This window comes from Ixodes scapularis, unplaced genomic scaffold (genome assembly GCF_016920785.2).
Source record: "Ixodes scapularis isolate PalLabHiFi unplaced genomic scaffold, ASM1692078v2 PGA_scaffold1__304_contigs__length_218370807, whole genome shotgun sequence".
In the NCBI taxonomy this organism is placed as follows: domain Eukaryota; kingdom Metazoa; phylum Arthropoda; class Arachnida; order Ixodida; family Ixodidae; genus Ixodes; species Ixodes scapularis.
The window spans coordinates 5,996,931-6,013,677 of record NW_024609846.1 but is presented as its reverse complement, the minus strand read 5'-3'; the positions used below and the strand labels follow the sequence as shown (position 1 = coordinate 6,013,677).

Sequence of the window (16,747 nt, the reverse complement as noted above, 5' to 3'; positions counted from 1 at the left end):
GAAGGGCGAGAAACACCCGGCAAGGATCGAGGCTGTCGGTAAGCTTGCTTCGATGCTCTCGGTTTGAGAAGAACCCAGCGTTATTTTCAATGCGTGATTTGCCCGCCTTCGATTTCGCAACTGTCGTTTCTGAACAGGGAGCGCCGCACAAATGGAAAAGCGGTGTCAGCAAATAACGAAAAACAAGGAGGTGAAAGAAGCATCTTCTAATGGGGCGTCGGAAGACGGCGACCAGGTACGTGTGCCCGTCATGATATGTGTCAGATATTTGTGGCGGCAACGAGCTTCAGCCGAGGAATGCTATTTTAGGACTATTTGAAGGGTGTGTGCTGTTTCTAATCCAAACTGGCGTACCTAATTACTGTTTCTACGCTTAAAAAAAAAAAAGGAAGTTTAACAGAGCTCGCAAATTATTTCTGCACAAGACATTTTGAGTTTTTATTTAGTATAGATGCTTTTAGCACGCGCCAGATTAATGGGGTACGGAAATGAAATTCCAGCGCGCATTTTCTAGCTTAAATCTGTTGCATGTTGCACCCAGCCTCAAAAACACCAATCTTTCGTTGGAAGGCCCAAGAAAACAAAATTTAAAGCTAATTAAGCGATCTTTCAATATGCACCTGGTGGATCCCTGTAAAGCTTAGTTAAGAGGTAATCTAGCTACGTCGGGAATCTTGCTACATAGTCATGACATGGCAGGAATCGTTACGTAGCAGTACTAAACATCGGAGCGGCGCTGCCCTTTGGAAGTATGCTCAACTGTTTTAAATGACCTCGGCCTGAACGTGATTGCAAATCCTTTGCTCATGCCAAAGTTGATCCGTGCGCTTTGTCCCTTTGCAAAGGAAGCCAACGAGATGCCATGATGGACTCATTGAGGAATGTCACAGAGTTGATCCTGTGACTTCGCTGTACAGTTCGAAGCTGTTCAGCGCTTATTGACGTCGAGATGCTGCTGTGCTTCTGCATGGCTGAGAACTGTGGTAACGACTTGGTCGACAACGATATGCCGATCAACAAGTTTCCGAACGACGAGAAACTTCGGGCCCTGCGGATCCGGTTGCACGTCCATTGTTTCCGACGTGGGTTCTGATGCCTGCTGCTCGCTTTCCGAAATGAATACGGAGCGGGTGGTGCCGGTGTCCTCATCCTCACTTGTGTCGTTCAAGTTTATGTTCCCAAGGATATTGTCCTGAAGCGCCATTGGAGTGGGCCACAGAAACACGACACGCACGACTGACCTCGTACTTGAAACGCTCGTCACCCCACGAGTACTTCGAACGGCTCGGTTGTAACATGTGGACGCTGTTGACGCCACCACAACGCTGACAATGCCACCAACGGCAAAGCTCATAACCACGCCAGCCTTGCTATGTCACAAATGTGGGAGAATCTTGTTTGTTTTTTTGTTTGCGCTGGATATCCCATGACGCATCGCGCTCTCCGTTCGCTTTTCTTCGAGCGCTTGCTCGAGTGCACCGTTTCGAACGAAACATATAGCCAGTCGTTCAAAATACGAACATGCGATTATCATTTCCGGTTATTATATGTCATGCTTTACTTATTTCCGAACAACATTTGAATATTTCCATTTCTGTTTCCGTACCCTTTCAAAGCCGCCATAACTCACCTTCTCTCACTGAGATGTTTAACCTCTCAAACGGACGAAAGTTCGACCCATGTGAAGTCTCCGCTAGTAAAGGCCCGTTCACACTCTTGTGACTGAGCAAGACTGGGAGAGACCAGACTGGTTTTTAAGCCTCTTGCGATCTCTTAGGACCAGCTCCGCTCTGGCGCATCCGGTCCTAAGAAGTTGCAAAAGGCTTAAAAACCGGTCTGGTCTCTCTCGGTCGTACTTAGTTGCAAGAGTGTGAACGGGCCTTAACATGAACACGGCAGTCTCTAGATGAGGACATCAACACTGCCCTCTCCGTTTTAATTTCGGAAAGCATGTTATGGCCGAGCCGTCCGAGGTACCCGTGGGGTGACGAGCGTTTCACGTGTGAGATCAGTCGTGCACGTCGTGAAATGGCGCTTCAGGACGATTCCTTGGGAACATAGACTTGAACGACACAAGTGAGGATGAGGATACCGCCCTCTCTGTATTAACCCCTTAAGTGCCACATTTTTTTCCCGAAAGTACACTAAAAGTGCCAAATTTTTTTTTATTTTGAGTTTTTATTTTTCTAGTATTACACATAATTTGAAAAGTTTATTACAAAAAAATCTGTGGAGGCAAAAAAAATATTTGCCAACTAATACAAATGCTGCCCTCTATCATCACCACAGCAAAACTACACGGACGAGCCTTGCTCGTCCGTAGAATTGAGGGCTGCCGAAGAAACCACTGGACGAGCTGAGCTCGTCCATGGCATTTTTAGCCTAAAAATGGCCGACGAGCTCAGCTCGTCTAAGGCACTTAAAGGAGCTGTGCAACGATATTCAATTGAAATGTTTTTCACTTGACACGAGCTTACTGGCACACCTGGGACTCAAGGATACTCGCACGCAACGCCACTGGCCAAGAAACTCCTTTGTTGCGGTGTAATTTCAAGGACAAAAGCGATCATTTTCATTCAATCTCTCCTTCGCGAAATTTGGTGACGTACCGTGGGGATCGCAGTACACCCAAGTGACGATGTTTGAATGCGGTTCATAGATTGGTCCCGAGCATTGCGTGGGCACTCGACTTGGGCTCGTGGTAATCGCTACCTCGGGTAGTGACCCGTGTCCAATCGCTGCAACGACGACAACAGCCGAGCCATAACAATGTCTGGAACTCAGCGCGTGTCCTGCGCTTTGCCAACCCCAGCGCGTGGCTATGATCAACACTGGCGGCATATAATCGGCTTCAGATCACGTGGCCGCTTGTACTAGCTGCGAGTTGAGGGGGTGAACGCTGCTCGTTTGTCTTTAATTTTTTTCTGGGACTTCTATTGCGTGGGGTGAAAAACGAACGCGTGTTTCATAAGTCATTAACGTTAAGGATCCGTTTTAAGCGGTATTTGCGCAAAGTACAAAAATTGTTGCATCGCTCCTTTAAGGGGTTAATTTCGGGAAGCGAGCAGCAGGCGTCGGAACCCACATCGGAAGCGATAGACGTGCAGCTGGATCCACAGGGCATGAAGTTTTTTGTCGTTCGGAAACTTGTTGATCGGCATAGTGCTGTCGACCAAGTCGTTGCCACAGCTCTCAGCCATGCACAAGCGCGGCAGCATCTCGACGTCAAAAAGCACAGAACGTCTTCAAACTATACAGCTTGTCATGTGGCCACAGTGATGGAGTGTAGCGAGTGAAATAGATTTAAATTAAACCTGAAGGTCAGTAATAGCAGCACCCATGCACATCTGCACAGAAGTGTTTATATTGTTGCTCCAGTTCAATGTGAATAAAAGCTGTACGCCGTAACTGAAGCTTGGATGCCCTATCAATGTGACATTGCAGCAATCATGGTAAAATTTATTTATCAATTCAAATTAACCGAAGAGCGTGTTGGTAAAATTCACAGACCACAGAAAGATTAAAACATACTCGGGACGATAAATGACAATTATTTCTTTCAACTTGCAGCAACAGTAATCTTATGTTGTTGTGAGTTGAAAGAAATGTTTGTCGTCCATCGTCCCAAGTTTGCTTTATTCTTTCTGTGGACTGTTAATTTATAAACTTACTTAAATATCAATTTAGACCCCTGCCCTTAGGTCATAGGAAACAATGTTGGTGACTACATTTTTAGACAAATCCTGTGGAAACTCGAAAATATTTTTGCAGTCTGCTTTGCAATCAATCTTTTATGAACTTTTTGTTCTTTTGCATTTCATTTTAATGAATGAAGAGCCTTATGTTGAAGTTTTGAGAATCAGTAGGATGCAAATGGTAAATATTTCTATGTTCAGTACTTTGATCGGAAAAGTTTCGAGCTGTATAAAAGCAAAGACCTCTGAAAACTCGGATCACCTGAGAGAGAGAGTAAACAGACGCTCAAGGGCACCTCCTGAATGTCCATTTGAAAAGAAAAAAGCTGAACTTGACATGTGAGGTCGAAAAGTAGTGGAAGTCTGCACTTCACTAAACTATACTTGAGGTTGCCGACACATACTGTGCCACTCTTGTGCATATGCTGGGAGCAAATATTTTGACCTCATAATTTGTGGTTGTCCACTTCAAGATATGTCATTGCAAAGACAGTCAGTCTAGCAGGATAGTAGGGCGTACGAATTTTGCAATTTTGCAACAATTTAGCAATACAACGGTTATTTTTCAGTTGGAAACTTGCAAGCACTGCGAAGTACTGGAGGTAGAGAACAACTCATTGAAGAGTCACATGCACGAGCTTCAGGAAGAGAACAACAAACTGAAGACTACCATCGACTACATAACCTCACAAAAAGATGGGATTGAAGGTGAGTAATACCCTGGTTATACAGGCTGTTTTTTTTAACTGTTGTAAGGCTAGTGGCAGATCGCAATTGCCAACTTGGGTTGACTCAGCTGACCTGGGATAATGCTCAAGGTGTAAGATATACCCTTTAGGTGAGGACACAACACAGGTAAATGCATGGCACCAGCCATTCAAAAACATATGGTTGATGAGCACCCGGCAGGCTGCATCATTCCGTGGCCACAGGGCCTCGGCTGACAGTCATCAGTTGGTTTAATGGCGAGACTGTACGATCAAGGTAGTACATTATAGTAGTGATGCAAAACTATCGATAGTACTATCGACAGTCAACTATCGAAAAACTATCAATAGTACTATCGACAGTCGACTATCGATAGTACTATCGATATTCGACTATCGAAAAACTATCGATAGTTTTTATCGATAGTACTATATATAGTCCACTATCGAAAAACTGTCAATAGTACTATCGATAGTCGACTGTCGAAAAACTATCGATAGTTCTATCGATAGTCGACTATCGGAAAATTATCGTTAATCGACTATCGGAAAACTATCGATAGTCGGCTATCGTAAACCTATCGATAGTACTGCCGACAGTTCACTATCGATAGTTTTGCGACACTAGTAGTTAGCGTTGCTCCCTCTTCTCTTTTTCTCGCTTTATTAGAGCGCTGCTCTTAGGGGCCCGTTTCAGGCTTGAGTGGCGTCGGCGTAACCGCGCGGTGCATTATGCGTTTATGGGAAATGTCCCATAATGCACCGCGCGAGTCCCCCACCCCCTCTGGGTCACGTGACCTGGGGTGGTCACGTGACCCCTCCCCCAAGGTCACGTGACCCTCGATGACGTTAGTGATGACATCACCGGCATCCGTACCGTCATCGTCATCATCACTGATGACGATGCGATGACGTCATCGTCACTGATGACGCCACTGATGACGTCACAGGCATCAGCATTGTCATCGTCATGATCACTCATGACGATGACGTTGCGATGACGTCATCGTCACTGATGACGTCATCGGTATCCGCATAATCATCGTCACAGATCGCGTGACCTAGGAGGGTCACGTGACGATGCCGATGACGTCATCAGTGACGTCACTGATGATGGCATCGTTATTGTCACGTGACCCTCCTAGGTCACGCGTCCCTTCCCCCCCCCCGTAGGTCACTTGACCCACCCCCATTATCCTTTCCTCCTCCTCTTCAAGGGCTGCGCTCTAATTCGGCGTCACAGGGAGTTGTAAACTGCTTTCACTTCTTTTGTTTTCAAATGGGACACCAATTAGCCCAAACACTTCTTTGGCTCAGCTTTCAGTGATGACGAAGACGGGATTTTGGGCGAAGAGAGGACGAAGGGAAGCGAGCGGCGGTGCGGCAACTGTGTTCGCTCTAGTAATGCAAAACTATCGATAGTATCGATACTCGCCAGAAATCTGACTATCGATAGTAAAAAACTATCGATAGTGCTATCGATAGTCGACCATCGAAAAACTATCCATAGTATTATCGATAGTCGACTATCGAAAAACTATCGATAGTACTATCAATAGTCGACTATCGATAGTTCTGCGATACTATCAATAGTTTTTCCAAAACTATCTATAGTATCGATAGTCGCTTTATCGATAGTTTTGCATCACTACATTAGAGGCAGGTGCAAGACAATTCAAAGGGGCACTATGGAGGGTTTTGGGATCGTCTATTTATGACTCAACCTGGCAATATACATGCTCGAGGTATGCCGCAATTCGAAAAATTATAATCATGTGCGGCCTATTTCAGTACTGAAATTGTGATCAAAGATTGCGACATCCAGGCCTATAGATAGTGCCACGTAATCCAGCTGGATGTGGGCGAATGACGAGTGGCCCGCATGAGCGATGGCATCCTGTGCGGATGCCATCGCTCACGCAGGGCTGGTCGGCTACTCTCCGCTCAAGAAGCCATCATTTGCGATTCGCTGACGAGCTTGTTGGTTGTTCAACCACAGTCTGCTGGGTCTGGTGGATTCATCTGTCAGTCCACTGGCGTCACTTGGGTCAGTGGCGACACTCCCCCCCCCCCTTCCCTCCCTCTGCTCGTTGCCCGTCGCTAAGACCTCTATGCCCGCCGCGACACTCCCTAGAGTGTTGTACCTGGGGTGGTCCCCCTAGTGCCACTGTGTCAGTTTGACTGTCTGTTCACACAATTTTTTCGATGTGCAGCGGCTTTGGACTTCGAAGTTTCTCGAAATTGGCTCATTCACATGTACAGCTTCACGCACAACGACGACATAACGACTTGCATGTATCTCGCAACACTTTATTGTCTGTGCTAGTGAGATAGTGTTTTCCTGCCAATAATATGAAATACGTGCAGTGAGAAGACACAATCCACTTACTTAAAAATTGACAAAGGCCCCTATGACAACGTCAACGTTGCGGGTCGCCAGTTCATTCTTTCACTAGGTTCGAAGGTTGACTGATTTAGTGGCTTTTGCTGATGCCCAGCAAGTGTTGCATTCAAAATAAATGGTTATTTTTACTAATTTCAAACATAAAGCATACCTTGTTATTAGCCGCCTAATTGCACAAGCAATGTTATTCCTAGTGGCCCTAAGTCTGGTAAGCTAATGACAAAATTAAAAGTCCTAATAGAAGTTCCCGTTTTTGAATGTTCTGAACCAGAAAAAAAAAGAATAAAAACTTTGCTTTTGACTATTTTTGCTATGTCATAAGTATCATAGTTTACTTTTATTTGAAACTTGACGTTGTGATGCTAACAGAAATAGAAAATAGAAAAACTGTTTGTTTGACTCATGTATTTTCATTGCCCAGATCTGCAAACTGCTGCTAGCGAACTGCTTCGGTTCCGGGAGGAGCTCCAGCAAGACAGGGCAGCAAGAAATTCCGAAAAAGCTGAACAGTCTGCAAACGCTTGTCAGGTAATAGTTCCTTGGGACCTATTGTATACTGGTTCAGGATAATTGGAGGACGGTTTCTGTGGTGGAGTTCATGAATTACTGGGTACAAAGACCATATTGAATATGGGTAGGGGATGACAAATTGGTAAATCTACTCAGAGTTTCTCCTGGAAGTTTCTGTTCATAATCAGTTGCAGTGCCTGCAGTTTTCACTGTTGGCTGAAGGCAGATTCAGGAGGCTACATAGGGTTCCCACAAAATGAGCTTCCATTCATTATTCGGTGTTTTCGATTCAGACTGTATGCCGAATTCCTTTTTTTTTCTGTTCAGCTAAAGAAAGTCACTATTTAGGCCTGTGGCACATGCGGGGGTGGGATGAGAGTTCTTCACTGGCTGACATCTTGGTACAGTTTATTATCAACAATTTATCACACTTGCAGTCTCAATCAACACATTTTCTGGAGGCAGTGTATGGGCTTGTCTCATGGCTGAAATTTGTGCTCCCCTAGGTGATCAGATTTTGTGTGTCGAGTTCACTGTCCTCGCATGTCAAAAGATATATAATCTTCCGTGAAAAAAAAAATTGATTGGAGCAGTATTTGCGGCGTAAGATGCAATTGAAAGTGAGTGGTACTCCTCTCCATTTTTCTCTCTTGCGCTTCTCCGAGCCATTCGGAAAAAAGGTAAGTCCCGCCCATCACTGTTGGTTTGGCTTGGCTGCTCGGCTGCGCACCGTACGAGAGCCTCATGTCTGACCGCAGCAACCTCCGACTACACCTCAGTTGGTGGTCAAACGAGGCCTGGCGAAGTTCTTGGCTATGTTTAAAGGCCCATTCGAGCAGTCTGGGTCACTCTGTTGGGTTATGTCACCTGAATAGAGCAACGTTGGATTCGTGCAGGTTTTCAAATGCCAGGGCACAAAATCTTTACTGCAGAGCTGGATTGAGAAAGTCTTGGAACACAGCCCTTTTTTGTTACAGTATGACTTGGAATGGAAGTGACACTCCTGTTATACTCTTGTGAACAGTATGGCACTCACTGGATGGGTTGGACCTTAAACATAAAAATGTAGTTTAAAAGATTATGGCAGCATACACAGATTGTGTACCCAACATCACAGACGTCCATTAACCTTTCAGCTAAGGGGAAGCTACCAACTGGCACAAAATGGGTCCCGATATCTCTGGGACCAGAGACATTTGGTGCACACGAAAAGTATTGCACCATAAATATTGCTCCAATCAAGCTCTTTTTACGTGCCTGTTCATTCAGGCTGTTTTATTTTTTTTTTTTTTATTGCTTCAGGCATACCCGCCAACTCTCCCGGATTACCCGCCAACTCTCCCGGGTTGTACGATTGACAGGAAAATCTCCCGAAAAGTATCCGCCATAGTTCTTTTTTTTTGTGTCGTTTCATTGCTATAATCATCACGCATGTGTCATTGCGAGTTACTCGAGAGCAGGTTTAGGTTACTCCGGCGGGTTACCACGTAACAACTCGGAGCAGTAGCGTAAAACGAGGGTAGATATTCAAACGCCAAGGTACCAAACCTTTACTCCTGAAGTTAGAGCGCATATTGGAACACGGCTTATATGACCATGGGTGCGCTATGCTTCAGTTGGCTTTGTCAGGTCGTCGAGTGAGGTGTGGAACACCGAACTACTCTTCGTGTTTCCCCGAGTTTAGTTGGAACCACTGATCTGTTGGAACGATCGATGGCACTTTCAAAAGCCAGAGAGAAGTACTTGCAAGTATTTCTGAGATCATACGCGACCGAGTTGCCGTGCTTTGTTGCTTTGCGGAAAGCTGACAAGTATGGATTGTGTACCATGTGCGCCTATGATGTGTGAGCGTTACGCATGGCGGCAAGCTTGACATCAAGATACACATCGCTTCACGAAAGCATCAGAACCATGCTCGTGCCGTAGAAGGGCAGGGCACCACTTGCAGTTTACGCCAAAACAACTGCGAAGACAGTGTGATTCGCGCAGACTGCCTCTTCACGGGGTTTCTCGTCAAACTAAAAAAAAAAGAGATAATGTCCCCCTCCCCCCCCCTTCCCCCTGTTTTCCGAGATTTGATTTCTCTGAACTTGGCAGGTACTTACAAAACTTAGAAGCTATGCATCTCTACCATGACGCTCAGGCAATGATAGTAGTCTTAAGAGTAACTTTCATCAGACCTTTTGAATTGAATGAGAACTTTTACAACATCATTCACTCTGATTACTTGCAGCAGGAAGACGACGAGCAGGTTGACCTGGGAGGATATAAAGTCAACAAGGCCGTGATTGACATGCTACAGCTAGGACCGGCGAAAACAGCAACGACTTATGCTCGAGAACTTCTCAGGCAGGTGTTCACCACAGAAGAGCTGCTGGGGAAATCAATAACAGGAAAGCAGTCCAACGCCCACAAGGAGAAGGAGGCAAGGCCGCAGTTGGACCCTGTTAGGGTCAACGCAGTTGTCAGTGAGTATTACTTTTTTGTGGTTTTGAGCATGGAAAGTGACCAGTGACATGTAGCAAAATATTTCCTCAGGGCCCCTGCAACAACTTTTTGGCTGGTTTGACACTTGCAGCGAGTCTGAGGTCAGATGACATAGTTATACGGAGGAACAATTGTTTTTTTTTTTTTTTACAAAATTGGCATTAGTTCAAAAGTTGGGGGCAAATTAAAATGACCAAAGCTAGCAAGAAAGGTACTACCTCTGACATATTAGATCCCTCAATGTTGGGATCGTGGAGCCGCTCCTCGGGGGTGTGTCAACTATACTCGTTTTTACCTCAAGAAAAAAGTGTTTTGCGCATAGTTCATGTGCAGTGCAAAGTAGTCTCTTTAAGAGTATGGTCGTCAGAAAACAAAAAAATTTGTTTTTGCATTTTAAAATTTTAGGGGTTGAAAAACAAATAATAGACCTTATGTGAATATAAACGTTTCTCAATCCGCCACATAATAGAGAAAATTAGTAGCACTCTGCGTGGACGAGGACTTTATTTCTTATGGTTCTTGGGGTGAAAACGGGTATAGGTGGTGTTCTCATTGTTTCCACAGTTTTCACTCTAGTTTGTTTTTTTATCGCTCTCAAAGCTTGATGAGAACTACTTTCAGAAAGAATTGGAAGGGTGATCACTATCATACTTATTTTGTGCTCACAGGTAAACCTTTGGTAACTCTTGCCAATCAGGAAGCCAGGTAAGTTAACGTCGTCAGCCATGCACGTTTGGCACCACGCAGCACCGCTGTGCATACAATTGTTCTGAGCCCTGTCAAGCTAAAATACAATACACTATTATTTTGTGGTTTAGTCTTTGCTCCCCGTGTCACCCAAACCATTAAAAAGACGGGGAGTGCAAAAAAAAAAAAAAAGCAGATGCTTGAATATTGTTGGAAGGGCCCTCTCAGATGATATTTAGGGCCCCTTGTAATTTTTAGCTTCTGCCTTTGTTTCGCTATCAGTCTTGTCAGTGGTTTGGGAGACTCGAGGAACAAAGACCAAACCACAAAATAATGTATCATATTTTAACTTGACATGGCACAGAACACTTGGACGTACGCTGGTGCTGCGTGCTGCTGAACGCACACAGCTGATAACATTAACCTACATGGCTTCCTGATTGGCCAGAGCCATTAATATTCCTTTCTGAACACGAAATCATAAGTATGATTGTGTTTCCATTCCAATTCTTTTTAAAAGTATTTTTTATTGAGCTTTGGGAGCGATAAAATTAAATAAGTAACAGCCCCTCAAATTGAGCCAGCAACCAAGCGGAGCGGCGCAAGAACAGCATGTCTCGCGGAACTCATGGAGTGGCAGCCTTTTCAAAGCAGGTTGAGCTCTCATCCCTCACTTGCTCTTCAAAAGGGGGGGGGGGGGGGGAGCTTGCCAAGGCTAGAGTCCCTGTAGAACAACAGTATGTGTGGGTCTTCAGAGAGGGTGCACTTGCTTCGCGCCTAGCATGGGCAGTGCCATGTACGTCGTGGTTGTAGTGATTTTAATGTGCTTATAACTTCCAAAATAACATGAACTTTGCCAACTCGATTGTTTCTCCAAGTTGCCACATTGTCCGATGTCAGTTTCGTCGCAAGTTTCCGACCACTCAAAAAGTAACTGGAGGGGCCTTGCATTGGTTGTGATAATAGAAGATTATACTTTGCATACATCCTGAGGTTAACTTTAGTACAATGTGTTCAGAGTTGGTTCCAAAGTGGTGGTGTTGTCTTCTGATGACTGGTACTTCTGCTAAGAGGAACAGTTTTGACTGGTTTTTTGGGGTTCAATTTAGACAGATACTACTGTAGATGAAAAAGATGTTCTACTTTTTTACATTATGAGCTACATAAATAATGACTATGTTGGCCCATATGATGTTAAGTCTCCTTGGATGCAGCTATTGAAAGCCTAACTGGATGTAGTTTTGATATAGAGTCCTTCCAGATGTTTAGAAGTGCCATACAACTGCCTTGCAGCCTTATGACCATATTCTCAAAACTTTCCCTGTCTTTCTTTTTAACTATCAGTCATGCATTGATAGTCCACTATTTATTCAGTAAAAAAATGCCTCACCTATTTCAAAATTTGCCCTAGTATGACCAAGTTTCTGTAGGGTGGTTTTCTATATGAAGGCTATCGCTATTAGCGTGCACTATGCTCTACGTGCGATTGTTCGACGTGTGGAACAGTAGTAAATATTGCATTGTTTCATAGTTAGCGAAGGTTTCCATATACAAGGTGTTTTTTTTTTAAAATGCGGACCAAATTGCTCCAACGAAAACTGCATCGCTCGGAAAAGAAGGTTGATGTCAAGTAGAAAAAAGATAAACATAAAGAAAATTTAAGTTTTCTTTTTCAATTTTACAGAAAGTAACCTTTTATTTCTTCACTTCAAAGTTATAGTTTCAATTTGAAACTTGCTGGGCATCAGTGAAAGCCCCTTTGTCATCTCCTTTTAAACAGGTAAAAAGCATGCGCAGCATTTTACTAAGTTTTGAAAAACCCAGTTTTGGTGCATTCTCTGGTTTTATTTTTTTATCCACGCGCACCTTGGCGGCAGCCGCCCTGCCCTCCTGCGGTTGAAGCGGGGAACTAAGTCTAGGTGCTTCGCCCATGTCGCTTTGGCCTGCCTCTCCTCTCGTAGAAAAAAGATAAGAGTAGTGCGTGCGCACGTCCATGCGAAATGCTGCAGCTTGCTCTTCAAATGAACATGGCATTTGCAAGATTGAGCTTTGTCTTTTGGGTTCACTTCTAGCATGCTGAGAATGATTTGAGTTTCAAAGTGCAATGTGACTGAAAGACGTCAAACACTCCAGCTCCACGCTTTTGCTGCGGCAGGGCAGGATGGCTGCTGCCAAGATGTGTTTGAATACGTCAGAATTGAAGAATTTTTCGAAACTTGAAATGAGGGGTGTGCTTTATACCTGTCCAAAAAAACTGATATGGGTGTTTTTGATTCTGCCCAGCAAGTTTTCAGATTTCTAAAAAAATATGTATGTAAAAACTTCATTTTTCTGAACATGGAAGTTTTTTCTAAATAGGCCCTTGGGTGCACATCAACACGACATCAGTCTTTCTTTTGTGCGACGCATAGTTTTCGCAGGAGCGATTTGGCCTGCATTTCAGAAACAACATGTATTGTTAGGGGAACATTAAATACGAACAGAGGAGAGTGTGGCTTGCGGTACAGGCTGCGCTGCCTGGAAGTGAGCCTAGGGCAAGGGTGTGTGGCCTGCCTCGATGTGTATATGTCCCTCGCTCGGCTCTTCCCAAGCTCCGGCATTGCGCCTCTAGTGTGCTGAAAGCGCGCGCTCAGCCAGCACGCGCTTTAGCTGCCTGCTACTAGTGGTGAGCTTCCTTGTGCCGCACGCGTCGAGTGAGAAAAGATAGTGGTAATAGCTTTCAGTGCACTAATAGGCGCAATGCCGAAGCTTGGAAGCAGCAAGCGAGGGGCATATACACATCGGAGAAGGCCACGCACCCTCGCCCCCAGGCCCACTCCCAGGCGGCGCGGCCTGTACCGCAAGCTACGCGCTCCTCTGTTTGTATTTCATTTTTCCCCGATAGTACGTCTTTATCCAGGTATCAACGAAAGTCGGGAATTTTGTTCCAAATATTTCAAGGACAAGCAATGAATTTCAGCTGGTGGCGTTCGCTCTGCACGCGACACCCTGCAGTCAGGTGTCTAAAGTCACGCACAGAGTGAAAGCCGCCAGGCAGAGTTCTTGCTTTCACATCAACTATTCACTCCACAGAGTCCAATGCAAAAATGCCACAGACATAGACAGAGAATTACGTTAAACTAATGTTTTATCCTGGCCAGTATGGGAAAACACCACGTTGCATGGCCCCTGGTACTACCAACGCCACCTGCCGGATGCTTAAATGCTGGGCACGAGAGTTTGTTGCGCCTCAGCAAACTCCCTCTTCATCTAAGATCATAGCGGCTGCCGTCTGGCGTCCGCACCGTCATGAGTCCACCGCTCCGCCCGGTGTCCAGAGGGTAGTATACATAGTGCCGTTTGTTTTTGCATAGCGTAATTTATATTTATATCGCCACAACAGTAGCTCGTCATGCAGAAAATGCGGAATGTGAATCCCAAGTCAATTCAGATTGTTAGTAGGTGGTTCTATATAATTTCTTTTTCTTCTGTGGTACCTCCCACAAACACTTCCATAGAAGCATGTGACATGGCATGCTGAATCGCCCTTCAAATATTGGGCAGCGCAAAACACCGACCATTAACCATTACAGTGGATGCACGAGATGCTAGCAGATGATATTAGCGGACGGTCAAAATGTGGCTCGCCATAATGGATGCAAACTTCGTCCCCAGCATGCATTCAATTTTTGGAGCATTTGGCAGGTGGCACTGCCAAATGCTCCTTGTATCTCACATTGGCCAGGATAGTAGAGTTACCACAAACAAAAAAATTCAGTTTCTACTAAATTTTCTTTCGGTGTAGAATAACTTTAAAAAAGTTATTATTGTTGTGGGGTCTATACGCGGCTTGCACATGACACACTTCCATCCTTCTTGCTGGTGTCTCAAACCTGCTGTTAATGCAGTGGATGCTGAGCTCACTCACGATGCTCGTTTCCTGTTTGTAGAAGTAGCACAGTAGGGGCTACGCTGCCAGGCACTTGGCCACCAATGTCTGCCTTAAAGACATCAGTGCAAGGTCCCTAGTGAATTAGAGCACCAATTTTAAGGGGTGAAATATTGTTTGCCACTGCCTTGTTTGAGTGAAACCTAAAAGAGTGCTGATATCAGCTATGTTGCCGTGTCAGCTATGCTGCACACTTCATGTTTGGAAGAAAGTCATTGAAGACAACATACAATTTTTTTTAAATCCTACTTGAATGTTTTTGTTTGAGTGTTTGTTTTGAGTGTTCTTAAATGCTCTGTTTTATCCAATTTCTAGTGGCTAGCAATGTTACACTGCAATTTATTTTGACCTTTCGGGCAGCACCTTAAAACTACTGGGTTTTCCATGTCATATCGAGCAATGATAGCTTGAGTCATATTTCTTTTTTATTCTGGTCAAAAATATATAAACAAGCCACATCCTTGAAGGAACAGCCAGCTAGATATGAAACCTGTAGTTATTTTAGTTTTTGCAGAAATCTAAAATGGAGAAGCTTAGGGTGAAAACTGACATTATTTCAGATGTTATTTTGTATCTGTTATTTTTCGACAAACATATTCACATCCTTTTAACTTTTGTGCTGTAATATACAAATTGACGACATTAAGCTCACAAAGTATTAAGAAGATTAGACTGACTTTTGATGGTAAAATGACAATTAAACATGCCAAGAACATCTTTAAAATTTTCTGAAATTGTCAGATGAAAACGTTTTTACGTTACATAGTAAAACTTAACAAAATGTGTGCCATCAATGAACTTCACGATTATATGAAGCATTGTCTTCCATCTTCTATTGTACTTTCAACTTAATTCGGGAATACAGCTATTTTCTCGAAATGTGGCGACATTGTGCTTATAAATTTAAAATGAAGGGACAGTTGAACGATAAATTCACTGGTAGCTCATTGCTATTTGAAGCGAGACGGGGCTAAGAACAAAAAAATATAGGGCTAAATTTCAGGGAATAAGCACTCTATGTTACGTATGCAACAAAGAAAGGGGACCTATGGAGCATGTCATTTTAAAGTGCACGGGGCTTTGTCCCATCTTCTTATGGGGGTGACATGATGATGGATTCGGAGGAAGCACTGAGATTTGTGGACATGGATGGAGGAATGGATAGGGAGAGAATTGCGGTAACAAAGAGGAGATTGGAAGATTGGTGGAAAAGATCTAGGGAGGGGTGAAAAAAAGCAGGTAAAAATAAGCACTGGAAACACTTTAAAGGGGGAGGGTTGTTTTAGAACAATATTTACACAAAATTTAAAAATGGATTATTGTTGGACTAGGAGTGCAAGCTGGCACAAGATACAAAGGGTATAGCCATTGCCATCCATCCATCCACCCAAAACATCATCTTTATTTGCTTTAATCTTTGTTAAACCATTCTCAATAACTTGGACAGCTCAGTATGGTACAACATGTCATAGCATCTGGCCTCCAGATGAGAAAATAGATCACAAGCCTTTGCCGAAAATGGGCAGACTTGTCCTCATTATAAGGGCTGTGCTACACAGCGTCACCTCTGATGAGGTACTTAGAAGTGCAAAAGGCAGGGAATGTTTTTTATAGTAATCAAAAACTGTGCTCCATAGAAGTCTCTAGGTCAAATTTGCAGTTGCCATTTGAGAATGAAGGAGTCAATGAGCCCTAAACTAGTTGTAAACTGTTGTTGACACAGCATTATCTTAAAATTTTGTTACATGCTTGCTGATATTAGCAAGCCTTTTTATGTCATATCACTATTGGTAACATATCTATATTTTTGCATTTTCAGAATACACCTGCAAGAAATTTCACCTTTTGAAAGAAACCACAGTGCGGTCGTCACTGTCGTCTATGCTAAACAAGACGAAGGAGTCCAGCCCTGAGTAAATCCACATCATGAGAGCTTCGACTGCTTTCAAGAAAATAAAGGTGATTGAAATGTTGCTTTCATGTTTTATCATGTTTATCATATATATGAATGCGCCTTTTACAAAAAAGCAGGCCAGCACGGGTATAAAAGGCTGGTATATTATCCCTTTTTATTAAGAGCTAAAGAAACAAAAAAAAACGAGCATGCCTGCTAAAGGGAGAAATTGATCAAGCCATATGGCTCCTGTGCAAAGAGCTGAAAAAAAGAAGGATGGCAGCTATAGCATGCTGTATAGACACACATAGAGTAAACCATAGAAATAGCTATAGCAGACCATACAGGGAGATAGGCGGCTAAGGAAACCAAAGGAAAAGCAATAGCATACTGGTTAAAGAGACCCATGATGCAAGCTACAGACATATTTATAGC

General features: G+C 43.9%; 1 protein-coding gene across 1 annotated transcript; it reads left to right on the top strand.

Moving 5' to 3' along the window:
• Positions 1-210: 210 nt before the first annotated feature.
• On the top strand, positions 211-16,382 carry LOC115319543. The gene is made up of 5 exons (XM_042290475.1): positions 211-235; positions 4,265-4,403; positions 7,228-7,334; positions 9,550-9,784; positions 16,238-16,382. Exons 2-5 carry the CDS (start codon positions 4,325-4,327, stop codon positions 16,333-16,335), a joined length of 519 nt encoding a protein of 172 aa, XP_042146409.1. The 5' UTR covers positions 211-235; positions 4,265-4,324; the 3' UTR covers positions 16,336-16,382.
• The last annotated feature ends 365 nt before the right edge of the window (positions 16,383-16,747 follow it).

Coding starts and splice junctions, on each gene's coding strand:
- LOC115319543 (XM_042290475.1), top strand. CDS start 4,325: ATGCACGAGCTTCAGGAAGAGAACAACAAACTGAAGACTACCATCGAC. Junction 7,335..9,549: donor AGTCTGCAAACGCTTGTCAG/GTAATAGTTCCT, acceptor GATTACTTGCAG/CAGGAAGACGACGAGCAGGT. Junction 9,785..16,237: donor TAGGGTCAACGCAGTTGTCA/GTGAGTATTACT, acceptor TTGCATTTTCAG/AATACACCTGCAAGAAATTT.